Raw genomic sequence first — 19,529 nt, 5'->3', positions numbered from 1 at the left:
AATAGTAAATATTGGATCAGTTTTTAAAAAGGTCATTGGAAGGTTGTTTTTTTTTTAGTTTTAACTGGGTGATGCTTTTCTGCTTAGCACAATTATAATTGTCTGTCAAAACTATTGTAATAATAGAAGATATATGGGCTCTTGTCTGTAAAATGTATTTTAAAAGGGCTTTTCCTTGCAGGGATACATACAGCATATAATATTCTTGTGAATTTGTTTGTCATCCCCACTTTTGAAGTAGTCACCATCAGGATGTTCAGGATTTGCTGCCCCTCCTAGTTGTCCTTGAATAAGGCATTATTTGCTTCCCCTGAGTCTAAACACACAAAAAAAATCAAGGTAACAATCAGTTAAAAATAGACCTTTATTGTACAGTAGGTTTTTTTCCGTGCTGTTGATGACAAGTTTACGGTCAAAGCTCTGGTACATGGGTGGAGGCGCAGTACAGTAATGATGAACGACAGCAGAGCTGAGCCAATCAGAGGAGAGACTAAAGCTTTTAATGCTGTCAGAGGCTGCAGCCCTCAGCCACCTGTAGCAGGCAGCGACTCTAGAGCTCTGTTATACCCCGTTATACTGGCAGGACACGGGACTTCATAACCTCCTCAGAAAAAAACCCCGTTTCCTTAAAAGTTGCATCTTAGACCTGAACCATGTTTCTCAGATGTCTGCCTGTCGTGTTTCTCCTGGCTGCTGTCGTCAAAGGTGAGTGAAGTTTACTTTACCACACTGTATATATTAGGCTAGAAAACGGTTTGTTTGTTTGTTTTAACGTACATACCACGAAATGTATTTGAAAAAAGATTTGGATATTGGGACATTATCGAGTTACGTTTTACAAGTGTGTAAAAAAGTGCGTTTGTCCATGTCAAAATGATGTAGGCTAAATTTGCATGTCTATAAATGATATTTTAGGCATGTTCACAATACGTTTTTGTCTCTTTTCTGTTCTTTTTTTCTTGTTTCGGATTATATCTTGATGCTTGATTCATGCTTGATCCACAATCAACATATTATGAAGTTTATTGTGTAGCCAACAGGGTTAAAAACTATTCTTGCAAATAAAATATCTATAATATGCAAATGAATATCTCAAAATATTTAGCTTATGAAGCAGCTAGTTTACTATCATATGTTGTTATGGTTATGATAGAGATGTCTTTTACACATAAAATCACACATGATAAGAATACAATTTGTACAGTTTTGAAAACAATCCTAAAACATATATTTTGGCAATATACATGAATATTCACAGTGATAACGGTGACATTCTTGACAATATCTAAATATATTTATAAAAAAATACAACATATCAGATTTTGTCAAGGATAAAATAATAAAGTCCTTGACTAAGTCCACCAACCTTTATCGAGACAAGGACAGGTGTTCAAGGTCTGACATGCTAGAAACTAAAAACCGAAGAGCAAGTAGCAGTAGGTTGTTTTTTTTTCAGAAAGCAGACAAGATAAAAGGCATCATGAACATCCAAAAAAAGAAGTCACATCATAAAAGATGCGAGGCTAGTCCAAGATGCAAAAATCAGTGAATTACTAAATAAATCATAAAACCTATTTTACAGTAAGAAATCCGTAAGTGCTTTAAAGGCATCAACCTTTCTTCTTTGTTTTCGCACACTCATGGGGGGGTGTCCCTTGTATGCGGCTCTAAATAGTCTTAAACCCTGACTCACCGCTCCTCCAGGGTGACTCAAAGCTCTTGGGGTGGGCAGATGCGAGGGAGGAGGCATCGGTCAAACGACAGCCGGCTCCCTGAAGCGCAGCACACTCCACACACAAAGTTTACTCTGTGTGCATAAGCTGACCCCCTTGATGGCGTGGTGAAGCTGCCTGAGGAATTTTGATGAGACCTCCACTGTACAGACTCGCTCCAGTTAAATCCATTGGTCACCCTTGTATTATTTTGGACTATCCTGAAGTGCATCACTGTGTTTAAAGGTTCACATGTGTGAAGGGTATGAGAGTCAGTCACCGTCATGTGGCAGAGCCTCACTTGGGAGCCTGCAGGCTGTTTGTGTGTTTCACCTCTTGTGATGTGTCTGCTTGTATAGAAACACTGAGTTGAAGGTTGATAGTGGAGGGAGGGGGGGGGACTAAGGCTGCAATTTGGGGCATGACTGAGTGTGTCTGAAGTAGCAGTAAAGAGGTCCAGATGAAAAGACCTCCTGAGGGTCACAGTCCTCCTCCTCTGAGTCTGGCGCCACATTTTCTTTTGCCTTCTATAAGAAATCTTCCAGACAGAGGGGAGCAGAGCACGTTTTTTGCCGGCCTCTCTTCTCTCTCCTGCTGTTTCCTCTCTGAGACCACAATCAGTATATCATGAATCATCCATATGTGTCATGATTTGCTGGCTAGTCATCATAAGGTCACTACCAGAGCAGCAGAGCAGAGTCTGCTCAACAAGTCATCAGATGGCTGTGACAACCAGTCAACCATTATTTTGAGCGATTGTTCAGTGTAAACAGTGGGAAAATTTTCTATTTCATTTCCTCCCCTTGTTTACTTTACTTTTCATAATTGCATGCTGTACCTTTAAGCTTCCCTCTAACTGCTGATTCATTTCACAGTGTCACCTTCCTCATTTCATGCACTCTCACTTACTGGCATGAATTGTTTTCTACATCCCCTTCTCATGCACACTTGTTGCTGTTTCTTCTCTTGTCTTTTCCACCCTCTGTCGCTGAGTCCCTGCTGTATCCTGGTGGATTAGACCTGCTCTAGGGCAGTAAATCTCACTCGGTAATTGGAAAGCATGTGCTGGCGGAGCTTTAATTGGATATGATATGTGCAGAGGCCCTGCGAGTGAGCTCTGCTTCAGGGAGCCATCTGTTACATCCCAGTAACAGTATGAAAGCTCTGTTTGCTCGGATAGAGAGAGCTCGTCTCTGTCTGACTCCTCCAGTTGAGGACGCCACTGAAATTGCAGACTGTCTGATGAGAGCAGGTTTATTTATATAGCACCTTGTACAGACACCAGTCACAAAGTGCTTCGCAATCAAAGAAGTAAAGTCAAATACAATCAAATCAAATAAGTAAAACAAAGACACCAGATGTAATATACAAGGGGAACAGACATAAGAGACAAATTAAAACATAAAGTATCACATGCTACCTAAATGCCTGATGGGTTTTTAGCTGCTTTTTAAGAGTCCACAGTGTCCAAGGACCTCAGGCTTATTGGGAGACTAGTCCAAAGCTTAGGGGCTGCTGACTGGAAAGCACGGCCTCCCTGAGTCTTAAACGTGTCCATAGTACACTTAGAAAACCCTGGGTAGAGGACCGAAGAGCTTGGCTCGTGGTGTGGGGGTGCAGAAGGTCCGTAGTATACTGTAACAGGAACTATAACAGGAAGCCAGTGCAGTGAGGTTACAATAGGTGTAATATGTGATCATCTGTCAGATCGTGGAGTGTAAGGAAGATTTATTAAGAAGAATTACAGTAGTGCAAATATGATGAGACAAAAGCATTATTAGCATCTCATGGTCAAGTAGGCGTCTTAATGTGAACTTCAAAAGTCATCACACCAAGATTACGCAGAGAAGACAGAGAAGATGAGGACAAGGCACCGAGGTTCTGTGTGATCGATGAGTGGACACATTGAGAGAGGACGCGTTGAAAAGGATCTACAGTTTGACGTTATCAGCCGCAATAAATAGACACTGACATCAGATATATAATCATCCTATCCTGAGCACATGTAAAACAACTGTGGCTTTCTATGATGAGATTGTGTGTGGGTGTGTGTGTGTGTTGGGCTGTACGTGTGTGTGTTAGGCATCAAGTCTGTCTTATCAGTAGCAGGAAGAGGCACATTCCTGGCCGAGATGAAGTTTGTGTGACAGTCCAGACGGAGGAGAGCAAAGTCTAAGCAGGACAGAGTCATGTCCATATTTTTTACTAATACTCCGATGGTGTGACTTAAAGCATATCACCAAACCGTTCACCACCGCTGTTTAAGGCATCAGTGTTTCCTCTGATCGGGGCTGTTGACATGAGACACTCAGCAGGATGATGGACCGTTGGTGCAGCTTCCACTCTGTCCTGTGAGGTCGGGGAGCTCCTGGTGAACTGGCGTCAGCTGTGTTGCTTTGATGTGACAGCCCTCAGGCCTGGTTTCCCCCCAGCAATGAACGCTGAAGGAAGCTGACCCGTGTGTATCTGTGTGTTTTGGTTCACCACGAGGCACAGGGACGGGGACCTTTAAATACCAGGAGGTCATAAAGAAGTATGTAAGAAATGTTCGCTCTCATTAGCTGGCATAGGGACCCGAAGTGTGACCAGTAATTAGTTGTGAGGTGCAGTCCAGTATGCCTTTAGCATTTTTTTTTCTTTGATCAGCTTGTTTCAGATGTCATACTGCATGATTTCTGAAACACAGGCCCTACACACACACACACATCACCATAGGTCAGCTCTCCACATGACTCCTCTGTCTCCTAATGAGATCCTGCCTCTTGGCCTCAGGTTCTTCCTGACTGTTGGGTCACAACCTGTCAGTTCATCTCCTGCTCTGTGTGCGTTCTTTAATTAGGTCCGTCTTTCTCGCAGTGCTGCTGGATGCGATAGAGAACTATTTCAGGAACGCACCTTCCCCTAATCCCAACAATAAGCTGGAAATGTTTCATGGCAACAAATGAGGAGAGAGTGTGTCTGCAGCTCTCAATAGTGCTCAGGATTCCCTCTTGGAATTAGTAGCCCTCACCCAGAGGCGTGTCATCAATACAGACAAGGATTTAGTCCTGGGCAGTGGCAGCGTGGACAGGAAGTTGAGGATGTGTGTTAGGGGTGCTGGATCTGACAGTCAGTTCATGAACAGGTACTTCACTGGAGGGCTATTGTGTCGCATGAACAGAAATCCCCTGAAGTGGGGAGCAGCTCTGAAACACGAGCATCAACGCCAAAATTGTTGAAGTGAGGCAAAGCTTTGACACCCAGAAGCAGACGTCCCCTTGGCAACGGAGACACTCACATGGCGCTGTGCTGCTTGTTTGGTTTCAGTGTCGAGGAGAAAAAAAAGGGAAAGATTTAGGTGGAGAGGCGTGGCAGCTTTTAAGTGGCTTCGGTACTGTGATAGTACCAAGTAGCGTTCTTACTAGGACCAAAGGAGTTGTTCTCGGTGGGTAAAGCCGGATCCACATCCTCCTGAATGTGTGTGCTTGCAGGCGACCTTAGACCCACTTGTCACCCTGCCTGACCCAGTCATCCCTTTTGTGTCTACGGGGGATTATCTGGCTGTAGGTTAAATCCTAAGAGACAAGGCTCACTGTTCGGCATGCAGTGTGCTCGTAATAACTCCACTGTTTCAACTGCGTTACACTAAGTGACTGTCTGTTTATATGGTCTCTCATGGGTTTCATAAATATTTCCAATATGGGTGACTTCAACATCTCACAAGACCAAGAAACTATTAGCAGCTCTGTCAAAACAAGACCCAAACAAAGTCCTATAGTTAAAGGAATGCTGTGGTCTGTGGTGAAGAAGGGGAGAAGTGTCAACATTAACATTAATAGCTGCAAAATTGCAGCTATTGCTATATCAATCTTTGACTACGGCGTCATAGATGCACTGTGGAACTAAGTCATAGTTGATTTACTTAGAGTCTATTTATATCATTTGCATGCATTTGGCTGACATTTCCATGCCAGTGGAAAATAGAGAAGCAACGCTGAACTTTGTGTAAACAAACATCACTATGAAAATGAAATAAGAACGACTGTGTTTGTGCGTGTTTAGCCAAACAAATAACATTCTTGTCTGTAAAAATTTTCAGTTTGTCCGTTATTTCCTTCTGTGTTCATGAATACACATGTTTTTTTTAACTTATGAGATCTTTATCTGGATTATTATGACTTCTACAGGTATCAGAAATTCCAAAGCATGCCAGGAGCGTTTGTTCATTATGATATTCTCAAGGTCTCAGTTTAAGTATTCCCACAAGACTGACTAGATTAAGCAAGGACAGGTGAGACTAAGGTACATCAGACAATAATCATTGCATGAGAAGGCTATACGGAAAAACCTGAACCTTAATTTACAAGGTCTGTGTAGACATGTGGATTTATTGTAAATGACATTGTGATGCTAATGTTATATCAGAACTTGCATCAAATGTATCACAGAAAAAGGAACTTAGTAAATGTCATCACACAAAAAAGTTTGTTTCCCATCAGTGTGTCCATGCAGACAGGTGACACTGTTTAGTTTGTGTAATTCCTCTTGACAACATTCCTCTGTTTTGTACTCTACTTAATAATGGTCTCAGCTGTATTTTAGAGAAGTGATAAACAAGATATTACAATAGTTTATAAATGGGACCTTTAAAATTATGATAAAGTGCATAATTGGATTTCATAACACATCACTGATGCCAAGACATTTATCTCTGCATTCCCTAATGTTCAAATCAAAATAAGGCTTTGTTATAAATGCAGTTCTTGCCAAATCTATAACCCTCAAACACATCAGGTAACAAATAATCTCCACCATAAACCTGCATTTTCTTTCTAAATAAAAGGCCTCTATGAACCATTGGCTGTCAATCAAATGCGGTAATGAAGGGAATCTTCTCGCATACTGATTTAATATTAGTACACTCATATTGGTTCTCAGAATATTTTCTAAGACATTAATATTTATAATAATTTAATTAGCAATGAATAGTTTTTGTCATGTACTGGCCGAGCTTTTGTTTGAGAGATAATTCACCAGCAGGAGTCTACAGCCAAGCTAGCAGCTCTGTTAGACTGTACTTTAAGTGTACTGCTTTGAGCTGAATGCTAACGTAAGCATGCTAACATACTCACAATGACAGTAATGCTGTCATTGTGTAACATGCTGATGTTTAGAAGGTATAATGTTTACCGCATTCATCATCTAAGTTTAGCATGTTAGCTTGCTAACATTTGTTAATTAGCACTAAACACAACATACAGATGAGGCATGGGGGACAAAAATCTAATTTTGAGTCTTGGGCTGCAACTAACCATTATTTTCATTTCATCTGGATTACTCAATAGATGTTTAGACTATAGAATGTCAGAAAATTGTGATAAATGTTTGTTTCCCAAAGCTCAGATGCTTTGTTTTGTCCCGAACAACAGTCCACAACCCAAAGATATTTAGTTTACTATCATAAAGTAGTAATGAAACCAGAAAATATTCACAGCTGTAGTCAGAGAATTTATGACTCAAAACGATTAATCGACTAATCGTTCAAGAGTCCAATATCTCCTCATATTACGCCAATAGTTTTGACAGGAAATAATTTCGCTAAGTAGAAAAGCATCCCTCAGGTACAACTTCGGTCCCCTTTCCAATATTTATGATCTATTCAGTGTTCAATTAATGCTTGCCTCAAATCTGAATTTTGAGTTTTAGTGTGTCTTCAGTCAATACAATGATAGACTGGTTACACAGTAAACTTTCCAGTGTGTGTCAGTTATGTGAAGAAAGAAAGAAAGAAAGTGGTCTCTCCACACACACACACAGCTGATAAGGCTTTGAGTCCACACCAGTAGAGTTAATGTTACTTTTTTACTTCTTAATTTGATTGTTTGTGTTAAAAACAATATTTCTAAAATGTTACGGACCTCCACTGTTATTCCGTCAGCACACAGATCTACAGTAGGCCTACCTGCTGGCACCGATATCGGCTTGGCACGCAGCGACTGTAGTGAACCAAGTCACACACACGTAACTGATTTACGGGATGAGGTGTAAACTGAAACTGGCTGCCCAGTTTCGATAAAACAATGGGAGTCTAAAAAAAATTGATAAAATGCAGCAGATAAAACTAAAAGCCTTTAAAAAATTTTTAAGAGGATATAAAGTATGCACGAACAAAGTGAACCATGAAATGCTTAACCTTCAACTCAGTCGTACATGGAAACTCACGAGTCTTTGCAAATGATACAGTGGAATCTACTACGGTGAGAATGTAACACGCAAAGAATACAATGACGCTAATTAATACAAGGTCAGTTGGATCTGATTTAAGAGGTTTTTCCATTAATCTTGATCTCTGGGCATCCAGTAAGATTAGTCCATTGCCCTTAAGTCTTAATCTGAACAAGCCAGTCACAATATTATACATGTGTTTTACAGCAATAATCTCACTCTGTGCTGCTTCACATATAGGTCCAGCCCAGCTCAACTCTGTCACCTCTATACTTTATGATCAATAAAAACATCATCTGAGATGATATACATTTTTACAACCTTTCATCGCTCACATATCTATCATCATTGATTGCTTCATGTCTTATACCACTCCCATAATACATAATCTTTGAGGGAGGGTATGGGTGCGTGTGTGCACGTTTAGTACATCATATCCATAAAAGTCTGCTGTCACAGGGTGTGTTGAGCCTGTTGTTTTTCATACCTAAATGAGTCCTTGTTACCAAGTGATAAAGAGATTAGGTCCCGAGGGCCATATACACACAGAAAATAATCAAATCAAGTTCAGGAACTGATATTAGTCTTTGTTTTCTCACCACTTCCTTGTGCTTTTAAGATGCCTTACTGGAGAAAATTGTGTGTGTAAGGCGTCTACCCATCTGAGTCTTAGTAGTACGTTCCCTCTCTTGTTTCTGAAAAGGGGCGTTGAATGTAATCATTCAGTGCATACAGATGAGGAGCTGAGGTAAACAGGCTAAAACCATTATCAAAGACCTCCTACTGTTTGCGCCGCTCCTCAAGCTGCCCTCTGGCTTCCTCTGTTCCCCCATAAACACAGAGCAGAGAGTGGGAGCACGCTAAATGGGAACAGTTGCATTACAGCACACTGACCAAGTAGGAAGCAGCTCCTTCCTTTAAGATGCTCTAATGAACTTTATGGTGCTTGTGACTGACACATCTTGGTTTTGTAAAGATAAGCCACTTATGGTAGTTCTTACTTGCTGAGTCACTGCTATCAACTTTTTATGCACTTGGTGATGCATGTTTATTGTAAACACAGCTTTATTGCTCTCTGTGAATACGGCTTAAAGCCATAAATGTGTCTTCAGTTTTTACCAACTCGTTAGTGGTTCGAATTGTTAACAAAGTAATATTTTTGGAATGTCACATGGCTGAAAAGAGATAAAATATGTACAACAGATATCTAATTTTGGTTACAGAATGTCAGTGCAGCTATGTGAAAATACAAAAAACACACTAGTCATTTCACTTTTTGTATGCCGTGTAACTTTTTATAATCGCATCTCTCTGTTTTACATTTATGTTAATATTACAGAAATTTACACAACAAGCTTCCTCTATAGAGTAGATGATCTGATTATATTTTTAGCCCTGAGGTCATATTCATACAGTATCTTCTGTTTTCTGTGAATGTGAATACTGTTTTGTTTCACTCTCATCACTCTCTTTAGTGTTGTTTCCAGCAGCAGCAGGCAGCTGTTCTCAGACACATTACATTACCAGCCCAGCACCAAATGGCAGACAGACAAAGTTAGCAACCAGCTGGTGAACATAGTGGAGTGTTTAGCATCTAAAGGGCTGGATATTTCCCACACACAAAAAAAACAAACAAACAAAAAACAGAGCTAAAAGGAGAATTAATACTGAACTTACATTTCTCAGTTGGATGCAAAACAGGACTCAAAATGAATTTTAATGTTGCTTTGTGTCTACTGGATACACAAATAGGCAACTGTTTGTTATAAAGTGATAATATGTCAATGTTATGTTAACAGCTTGTTATGCTGTCCCCAAGTGGCCAAAAAATATTGCAGGTGTAAAGCCACAGAATTTTATGTGATCTTAGCATTTTTTGACATTTATCCTGATGACATAAGTTTTTCTTTTGTAGAAAAATGAGACACTCTCACTGAAGATTGCAGTTGCAGTTATGAGTTGCTTCTAAAACATGCATCAGTGTCCGATGTGTATTGTCTTTCTACAACATCACTCGGGGACACCAATGTCAGAAATTTTCTAATCCTACACATAGCGTAAATTCTTATTTTTCTTGTGGCTGTCATCACAGAATTGGACTAACATTTTAGCAAGCTGTGCCCAGGAGAGAGAAGGTGATGATCTGATTATTTTTTTGTGCTTTTGTTTTGACTGTAGGAATGGGAACGACAGACCCTCAAAGCTCAAATTCAAGCAGCAACCACACAACCAACGATTTTACAGCTTCCACCACAGAGACTGTCACAGTATTCAACAGCACCGCGACAGAGAACAGTAACGTCACCATCAGCAGAAGCACAACTGACTCCCCGTCAGCTCCAACCAGTGGTGATGTCACATCCACTGCAAACCTAGAGACAAACCAACCTACCAACACTAGTGAGACTACAAATACAACCACCACACCAACCACACACACCAACAATGACACAACTTCGCTGACACCAACCACACACACCAACAATGGCACAACTTCACTGACACCAACCACACACACCAACAATGACACAACTTCGATCACACCGACCACAGACACCAACAATGACACAACTTCGATGACACCAACCGCACACGCCAACGAGACAACTTCGATGACACCAACCGCACATGCCAACGAGACAACTTCGATGACACCAACCGCACACACCAACGAGACAACTTCGATGACACCAACCGCACACACCAACGAGACAACTTCGATGACACCAACCTCACATGCCAACGAGACAACTTCGATGACACCAACCTCACACGCCAACGAGACAACTTCGATGACACCAACCGCACACACCAACGAGACAACTTCGATGACACCAACAACACACGCCAACGACACAACTTCGATGACACCAACCGCACACGCCAACGACACAACTTCGACGACACCAACCACACACGCCAACGAGACAACTTCGATCACACCAACTGCACACACCAACGAGACAACTTCGATCATACCAACCGCACACACCAACGAGACAACTTCGATCATACCAACCGCACACGCCAACGAGACAACTTCGATGACACCAACCGCACACACCAACGAGACAATTTCAATCACACCAACCACACACACCAACGAGACAACTTCGATCACACCAACCGCACACGCCAACGAGACAACTTCGATCACACCAACCGCACACGCCAACGAGACAACTTCGATCACACCAACCGCACACGCCAACGAGACAACTTCGATGACACCAACCGCACACGCCAACGAGACAACTTCGATGACACCAACCGCACACGCCAACGAGACAACTTCGATCACACCAACCGCACACGCCAACGAGACAACTTCGATCACACCAACCGCACACACCAACGAGACAACTTCGATGACACCAACCACACACACCAACGAGACAACTTCGATGACACCAACCACACACACCAACGAGACAACTTCGATCATACCAACCGCACACGCCAACGAGACAACTTCGATCACACCAACCGCACACACCAACGAGACAACTTCGATCACACCAACCGCACACGCCAACGAGACAACTTCGATCACACCAACCACACACACCAACGAGACAACTTCGATGCCACCAACCACACACACCAACAATGACACAACTTCGATCATACCAACCACACACACCAACGAGACAACTTCGATCACACCAACCACACACACCAACGAGACAACTTCGATGACACCAACCACACACACCAACAATGACACAACATCGATCATACCAACTGCACACGCCAACGAGACAACTTCAATCACACCAACCACACACACCAACGAGACAACTTCGATGACACCAACTGCACACGCCAACGAGACAACTTCGATCATACCAACCACACACACCAACAACGAAACAACTTCAATCACACCGACTGCACAGACGAACAACAACACAACTTCGATCACACTAACCACAGAGACCACCAATGGCACATCTTCCATCACTCCGACTGCACAGACCAACAGCAGCACAACTTCGATCACTCCAACTGCACAGACCAGCAACGGCACAACAGCTACAAGTACAGTAACCCCAGAAAACTCTACATTAACTACAACCGCACTAACAAACTCTACTAACACCTCTCCTGAGTCTCCCACATCTACCACTGCACCCTCAACTATCACCACAAACACAACCAGTAGAACAGAAATGACCACACTCCCACCTGGACCCCCATCCTCTTCACCTACCTCCAGCTCCACCTCCAGCTCTACCCCTCCACATCCCCCCCCAGGCAATAGCACCGTACCCCCCGAAGGAAATACCACCACCACCCTAACTCCCTCAACAACAACCTCAGGAGGTAGGACTAACAGGGTGGTGTTCTTACAAAATAATATGCTGTAACATGCAGGTGAGAAAGAATTTAATGACAAACTTGAGTAAACCTTGAGTTAAAGCTGCAGCAGGCAATGCTCAATGTTAGAGACCATAAAGGCTAAATGCAGAGCTGTTTTATGTATTTAAATCAAAGATCCCCATAAGCAAGTTGCAAGTCACTGTGAAAGTTTTTCAGGCCTCTGTATTTTTAATGACTTTGTGACATTAAGTCAAGTCGTTACCTCAATGAAGTCAAGTCTCAGAGCAGTAAATTCTCAGTCCTCAATTACACGACAGCAGCTCAGTCTGCTACAGTAGTTTGGATGTTTTAGCCAATAAAACTAAATTGTGCATACTTTATACACCTGCTGACCATTGTCAAGCTTTAAATTGATTCCTGACCTTCTGGACAGCAATGGTTTTATGCTTCTACTTGTTTGGAATTGGTAATCAATCACAGTGAACATAATGCCCCCTTTTATCGCCAAATGTTCATTATCACCTGTTTTGAAAGCTCCTCTGCATAGGTTTTTTAAGATTGATTCTGAATGCAAAACTTTCTGGGGGGCTTCAGAATAAATAAAATATTAGCGGTTGTAATTTCTGTGAACAGAAGTGTTTTCAAAACCGCACAATCTCTCAAATTACTATGCAGCGATAAATTTAGAAAAAATAAATAAACAGATAACAAAGGAAACATAATCTTGAATTACCTATCTCCTGCAACTTTCAAGTCTCTCCATCTTGATTTGTATGAACTGAACCCAAAAGTGGCCTCGAAGGCAGGAAATCAAACCACCAGTGTGGCCCTATTAAGACTATAATCCCATAAAACGATTTAACGTGTTGTCAGCAAACTGCACACAATAGAAAAGCTAAACCAGTCTATGATTTGTGGTGAATTTACAGTTTTTTGTGGGCATAATTTGTGATAAATAACAGGTAAATCATAATAGTGTAATACTTTTGCTGTATAAAGCTTTACGGAACACCTACTGTATATAGAGTTAGTTGCTGACATTGGCTTTATTATTTGATTAAATGACTTTGGACTGATTGTTACATATTTTTCCACTCAGTTGAAACCACAACTGTGACTCATTCCACTAAACCAGTTAGTGGCATGACCACAACCTCGCACAACACCACTAATCCGACCACCACCACCATGAATACTGGTACCACCATCACTGCCACCAGCCTGAAACCAACAGAGACCACCACCAACTCCACTGTAGCCCCACTCATCCCTACCCAGGGTCCAGTTATAGGTTTGTACCTTTCTCCAAAGTGTTTGATATCATTTGTTTTGTCAGATGTCTTGGTGAGATCAAGAGTGTATGGTCCATCAACACAATAGGCCTCGTGCAAGAACCACTCCTACAAAGAGATTCATTTTTAAGAGGCACTTGTGGCTGATTTAAGAACATTCATCAGTTTTCTTGTACTTAGAATATATGAACAAAATTTATGAATTCAGACCTGTCATACGAGTCATGAATAGATAATCTTTGCATTTATTCACAAGGGGAGAAACACTTGTTTGACTTAAAATCTTAGTGCCCTATTTTTGTGCAGGCACAAGGGCCGCGCTGGTCCAAATGCAGTCTTTATGCAATTTTAACAAGGCAAATCTGGGTCAGATTTGGTGACCAGTTGTATATGATGGCTCAGATTCAGTTCACATTAGAAAAAAAAATCAGATTGCTGGGTGGTAAATGCATCATTTTTCTTCTGTCCCTTTACTAGAGTGTCCTACCATCCCATGCCCACCTGACAGCGTCTGTCTTAATGGTACCTGCCAGTGTCTCGCTGGTAGCTTCTTCCAGAATGGCCGTTGCACACCCGGTAAGGACATTTCAAGCAACAGAGATCATAATAGGGTGGCACCAATGAGTCTTCTTCTAATAACAACCTTTTTCCCCTTTTTCTCCTCTCCTTCTTTTCACTTAGCCCGAGTGTTCCCAGGCCGGCTTCATCTCACCTCCTTGACATTTCAAAATCAAATGCTCAACAGGTCCTCAAGTCTATTCCAGCAGACGGCAGCTAATATCTCAGCAGCGGTACGTCCAGAGCTGAGAAAATATGTTTAATACTTATACATCAAGATACGCTCCTGTCTCATTAAACCACATTTTCTGTTTTTTAGCTCAGAGATGTCTTCAGAAATGATGTGGGGTACATAAGATCTGATGTTGTTGAACTTCAGTGAGTATTTTCTTTTTCTCCTGCTACAATAAGGGACATTATGCCAAATAAAACAAAAGATTTCATAGCTTTTTTGGTGCTTCTCTATAATTCTCCAGACCAGGAAGTGTGCTAGCAACTGTAAATAACGTCTTTGAAAACACCGCCTCCGCCTCTCAAGACTCTGTTGATCAATCCATCAATCAGGCCATAGCAAACTCAAAAAATCCAGGCGCATTGTTGACTGATGCTTCATTCACAGGTAAGTACTGCTAGAACACTGTGAAAGTTAAAGGGAAGTTTGATTTTGGGAAGGGGAACCTGACATATATGAGCCACAGGCTACGTTATCTCAAGTAAAAGGTTTGACTTATACACCTGTTTTAAACCCTCTCTGTTTTAGTTACAAACCTGTGTAAGCAGGAGCCATTACCTTGTGATGTCTTCACTACAACATGCTCAAGTGCAAAGGGCCGGGCTACTTGTTCCTGTAAGGCAGGCTACATCGCCATCGTGTACTCAAATACCAGTTGCAAAGGTAATAGCAACTATTTATCTCTTTATGGACTGATATTCTTTTTTTTATCTCATTCTTTAAGAATAGTGTTAGTTTTGAATAAGCAGACTGCATTCTTTACTGTAATCTGCTGCCATATACATATTAAAGCCTCTTGTAAAGACTTTAAGAGCTGATGACCCGCAGCGTCTGAGGACAAGTTCAAGTGAAATTTTCTCAGCTGATCTTGACACAAGAAAACTGTACCAAAACCTTCTTATCCCCACTGACATACTTTTGTATGAGAATGAGGGGGAGAAACAACAGGGAGCGAGACTCAGAGACAAGGTCAAGAGCTGTAGCCTTTTCTCAACGCAGACCTTTGAACCTTCCTTCATTTATCTCTCAAATTTATTTCTTTTTAACGGGGTTGTTTCCCTGGAAACAAGTGGAAGAATCACAACCTTCTCTCTCTCTCTCTGTGGAGGATTGTGACCAAGGAGAACAAGCTATAGGAAGAACTAATAAAGACATTAAGCTGCGTACAGTTCCTTTCCCAGAAAAGAAACATAATGTACTATTATGCGCTTGTTTGTAATGGTTATCATGCAGCCTCCATATGAGGCTCCCATTGTTTTCATTGAATGCTCAACCAAGCGTGCAGTACTCCTCCATATATCGTGTCTGAGTTGGAAACTGTAGCTTGTTATATTCTCATTTCAGTTTCTTTGGATTAAACATTGTTTGTGTGTGTGTGTGTGTGTGTGTGTTTATGTTATGGTGTTTCTCTTTTTAGCTTGTCCAAGTGGGCAGAGGGCAGCGGGAAACACCTGCGAACCGTGAGTACACACACTTTTACATGTTTGTCAGGTATTATAAGGTGTCAGTGTGTAATGCTGTGTGTGTATGAGACAGGGCGAAGCACAGCCACTGGCTCCCTCGTGTGGATTCATTGTTAAACTTCATTAAGATGCTACACGACGAACCCATGACATGTGAATATCGTGTGTTTTAAATCTGTTTTGTCCTCTCAGATGTCCATTTGGATATGCTGGCTTCAACTGCAACGACTGTGAGTAACCAGGCTGTTACAGAGGCAAAAATAATCCAGCACTAGTTATTTACTGACCCCAGAAATTCATAATGTGTGTTCCTTATGTGTGTGTTCACAGCGGCTCTGCTGGCAGTGGTGGTGATCTCCTGTGTACTAGGAGGAGTTCTTCTCATCCTTGTCTTGGCTTTGCTTATTTACTGCTGCTGGTGAGAATAATTTAAAAAAAAAAAAACTTATCCTCCCAACTTTACACACCCTATTGATTTAATTGCACTGATTATAATCAGCACATGTATATTTACACATTGCATCAATAACTATGACCCACATTAGCCCTGTAAATATGACTTTGGTTATTTGCAGGTAAAAAATATGCAAAAGTAGAGTTAACTCAGCGGAGACATCTAGAGATACATAAATGTGTTTTTCAGCATTATTTTAATGCTTATATTTCAACATGTAATTATGACCTTCTCCACATTGAAATGTTGTTGAATCATGTTAACCTAGGTGTCCAGAAACCTAACTTTTCAACCAAATTCAACTCTGTTGTAATGTAGATGTTTTTTGATTCGCAAATCACCAAATTAATGTTTAATGCTAAAGGTTAATAAGGCTTGTGTTATTCTGTACTTTTGTACAACAATGTGTTGGTTCTCAAGACTTTCCAACATCAAACAGGTCACAAGTATATAGTTTCAAAAAAAAGCCCAGTATTTTGATTTTCCTAAAGCAGCTGGGCACTGTATATTATAGGGGACGTAGCTCAAAAAGGTATAAGTATAAGAATTATTGGTACTATTTACAGATGTGGATTTATTTGGTGCTCTAGTAAGTAATTGCACCAGTGGGACGGTGTGTGATGAATTGACTAAAAAATAAACAATGAGTGACCACGTTCATGATAATAAAGCAACCCAGTGCAACTATGTGGCTCATTTATGTGTTTTAAATTGATTTCGGAGCTCTATGGCACAGAGGAATAAACTATATCAGACTTTGGATACACATGCAATACTTGTTTGAAGCATCAATTCAATCAAATAGCACCTCTTTTTCATATGCTCATTCATACATTACCCTCTCTCTGTACATTAGTAGGACATGCTCAAAGAGCAAGCAAGAATACGGCAGCAGTCCTTACTCATCAGGTGAGGTAAATCAGCCCTGGCCCACTGGCATCACACCCATCCCTCGTGCCTCCACTAACTGGGATGCAACTCCTCCCATCGAGATGACAGAAGGGGGCAGCACTCATACCTTGGTGGACAAAAAGCATCAAACCAACGGATTGGTGAGTTATCGCAGACGTTCTGTTGTCGCCTCTGTCGTCTGAACTACTTACTACTAACCTTTTTGATCGTTCACAAAATCAGCCTCCAGTTTGTTAAATGTCGCCCCATCCTCTCGCATCCAGATTGCATCTCCTTAGTATCAAACCCACCCAGTCAGCATGGTTTTGTTGGTGAAAAATAAGTCTTGTCTGGGTTAAAATCTGGCTATAGATGGAAAAGTGAGCTTTTTTAGAGGTCTAGGCTCCATATAACTGGAGCTACTTTTAAATGCATTTCTACCTAATTTAGCCCCATTTTTAACACCAGACAACCAGAAGTTATTTGACCTGCAAATCAACAAATCCATGCTCACTGGGCACATAGCTACCCTGTATCATTTCCGAGACTGATTACATGCCTTGATAATATGTTTTCAATCCAATGCACACCAATATGTTACACCCAATCATCCAGAATGTTTAGAGTGCTAAGACGTAGCTCCCTCCCATGCTCCCTGCTTTGCCTGACTCCCAGTGTGTTGCTTTAGGGGTTTCATCCGAAGCAGAGAGGATGGAAAAAGGTAAGGCTTTGCTTTAGATTCTGATTTTCCTGATGATTTAAACTGACCACAGTGAAAATTGCACTGACGGGGGTTTGTGGGTGATGGGAAGCTTCGTGAGATATGGATCTCTTGATTGTTGTGGAAAGCAGTGTGCTTTCATCCTCATGCTTCACCTAGTGAGTGACAGTTCAAAGGAACTGATCCGATGCTAGTTTGGGAGTAGTCATGCATAGTTTTTCATTCTCACTGCACGTTGGTGACTGTGGTTACTGGTGTATGTACGCTCGGCTTGTGTGAGTGAGTGAATATGTGAAGCCTCTACGTCTGAAAGACACTAACACATTGATTGGTTTCACTGACATTTCAGACGGGATCATATGATCTCAACCCAGATGGAATGAAAACCTTCAAAGGTAAAAATCCATCCCGTTATTCATATCTGGTTCAAGGCCACGAGAACCCCTACTTCTTACCAGGAGATGACAAAAAAAACTGAACATCTGGGCAGCTGGAGATCCGTGTAGGAGTTCGGAGCAAATCAAAAAGAAGTCACTTATTTGAAACTCTGGGACCACATTTCCTGAGCATGATCAGGTTGTTTATAAAGGTACCACAGTTTTGGACTTTTCTGGTTTAATGACAAATCACAAAGGACATTTCTTAAAAGAAAACTCGGAAACAGCCACCAAAGAGATTCATTAAACACAAGCAAGAATTCCTGTACATTATTTTTTTTAAAAGTGAGATTGTATTCATCATGCCTGCTCTTTGCTGAGAGCTAAATGTTGCTGATTATAACCAGTAGATGTCGCTGTTGCTCAGTATCATTCTCCTACTGTTTTTAAAGGTACGGTTGACTTTTCTAAGCTTTAAAGAAATCCACCTGTAGTCTTTTAAAATTAAGCTTATTTTGCTAATTGCACTTGAGTGTGTGTTAAGTTTACCACCAGTTTTCCCCCTGAAATCATGGGTAAATTGAATGTGGGCTTTCTGGGGCTACTATATATTTTTCTTATGATTATTTTTTAGAAAAATAAATCTTGAATGACTAAAGGGGCTGGATCCCTGGTTCTGGGTATTTTTAAAGGGATTTATACTGTAGCAGTACTCTGTATTTGTTGAAGCCACTCTTGCAAAATGTGCCTGTTTTGATGATCTATTTGACAAATAGGAAACATTATGCAAAGCTGGTGATAAAGCCTGTCTGCTGGATGTGCCAATTATCACTTGAATACATTTCTTTTGAAGACTTATATATATATATATATGTTTATTTTTTCGTGTCTGAGACAGTGCACTATTTTATAAGTGTGTCAAGTTTCTGTAAATAATTGAACATCTTTTTTTGCAGAAAGTGTGTTTATGTGTGGATTGGTAATAAATTAATTTAAACACAACGGCCTTGTTTGTCATCATTGATGGATGCACTCAGTGTAACTGCCCTCTGTAAGATCATTAACAGCTTCATTGCTCCCTAATTCAATATTTTGTGCCTTTCCGGGGTTTTTTTTTACAGCCTATTTGTGTCACTAATCATTATCTGTGTAGAGTAGAGCAGACATCTGAAGAGTCAGGAATATCTAAACATATGAATTGATCAAAGGACTGTAAAGTGAACCATTGCAGCTTGAAGTTACAGACACTGAACTTATATATAAATATAAATTAATTAAATATTACATCCACTTAAATGTTAG

The 19,529-nt window shown here is 41.0% G+C and overlaps 1 protein-coding gene across 4 annotated transcripts; it reads left to right on the top strand.

The window, feature by feature from the left end:
* Window positions 1-518: 518 nt before the first annotated feature.
* On the top strand, window positions 519-19,229 carry si:ch211-198m17.1 (uncharacterized). Of its 4 annotated transcripts, none has more exons than XM_067570346.1 (14): window positions 519-705; window positions 10,095-11,957; window positions 13,339-13,530; window positions 14,009-14,107; window positions 14,213-14,322; window positions 14,409-14,467; window positions 14,566-14,708; window positions 14,850-14,984; window positions 15,739-15,781; window positions 15,977-16,014; window positions 16,115-16,202; window positions 17,095-17,290; window positions 17,818-17,850; window positions 18,200-19,229. In XM_067570346.1, the coding sequence occupies exons 1-14, from the start codon at window positions 654-656 to the stop codon at window positions 18,326-18,328; spliced, it is 3,180 nt and encodes a 1,059-aa protein (XP_067426447.1). In that variant the 5' UTR covers window positions 519-653; the 3' UTR covers window positions 18,329-19,229. The 4 variants fall into 4 exon arrangements, with proteins under 4 accessions (XP_067426447.1, XP_067426445.1, XP_067426444.1 ...); XM_067570344.1 differs by having other exon boundaries at window positions 10,095-12,242; window positions 17,098-17,290; XM_067570343.1 differs by having other exon boundaries at window positions 10,095-12,242.
* Window positions 19,230-19,529: the final 300 nt, after the last annotated feature.

This window comes from Thunnus thynnus, chromosome 17 (genome assembly GCF_963924715.1).
Source record: "Thunnus thynnus chromosome 17, fThuThy2.1, whole genome shotgun sequence".
NCBI lineage: Eukaryota > Metazoa > Chordata > Actinopteri > Scombriformes > Scombridae > Thunnus > Thunnus thynnus.
The sequence above is the reverse complement of the archived record's forward strand: the minus strand, read 5'-3'. Positions and strand labels throughout refer to the sequence as shown.

Bases quoted from the DNA above. Each gene is read 5' to 3' on its own strand.
- si:ch211-198m17.1 (XM_067570343.1), top strand. From the start codon at position 654: ATGTTTCTCAGATGTCTGCCTGTCGTGTTTCTCCTGGCTGCTGTCGTC. The intron at 14,108-14,212 runs GTAAGGACATTT...CTTTTCACTTAG, and splicing joins GAATGGCCGTTGCACACCCG to CCCGAGTGTTCCCAGGCCGG. The intron at 17,851-18,199 runs GTAAGGCTTTGC...CTGACATTTCAG, and splicing joins AGCAGAGAGGATGGAAAAAG to ACGGGATCATATGATCTCAA.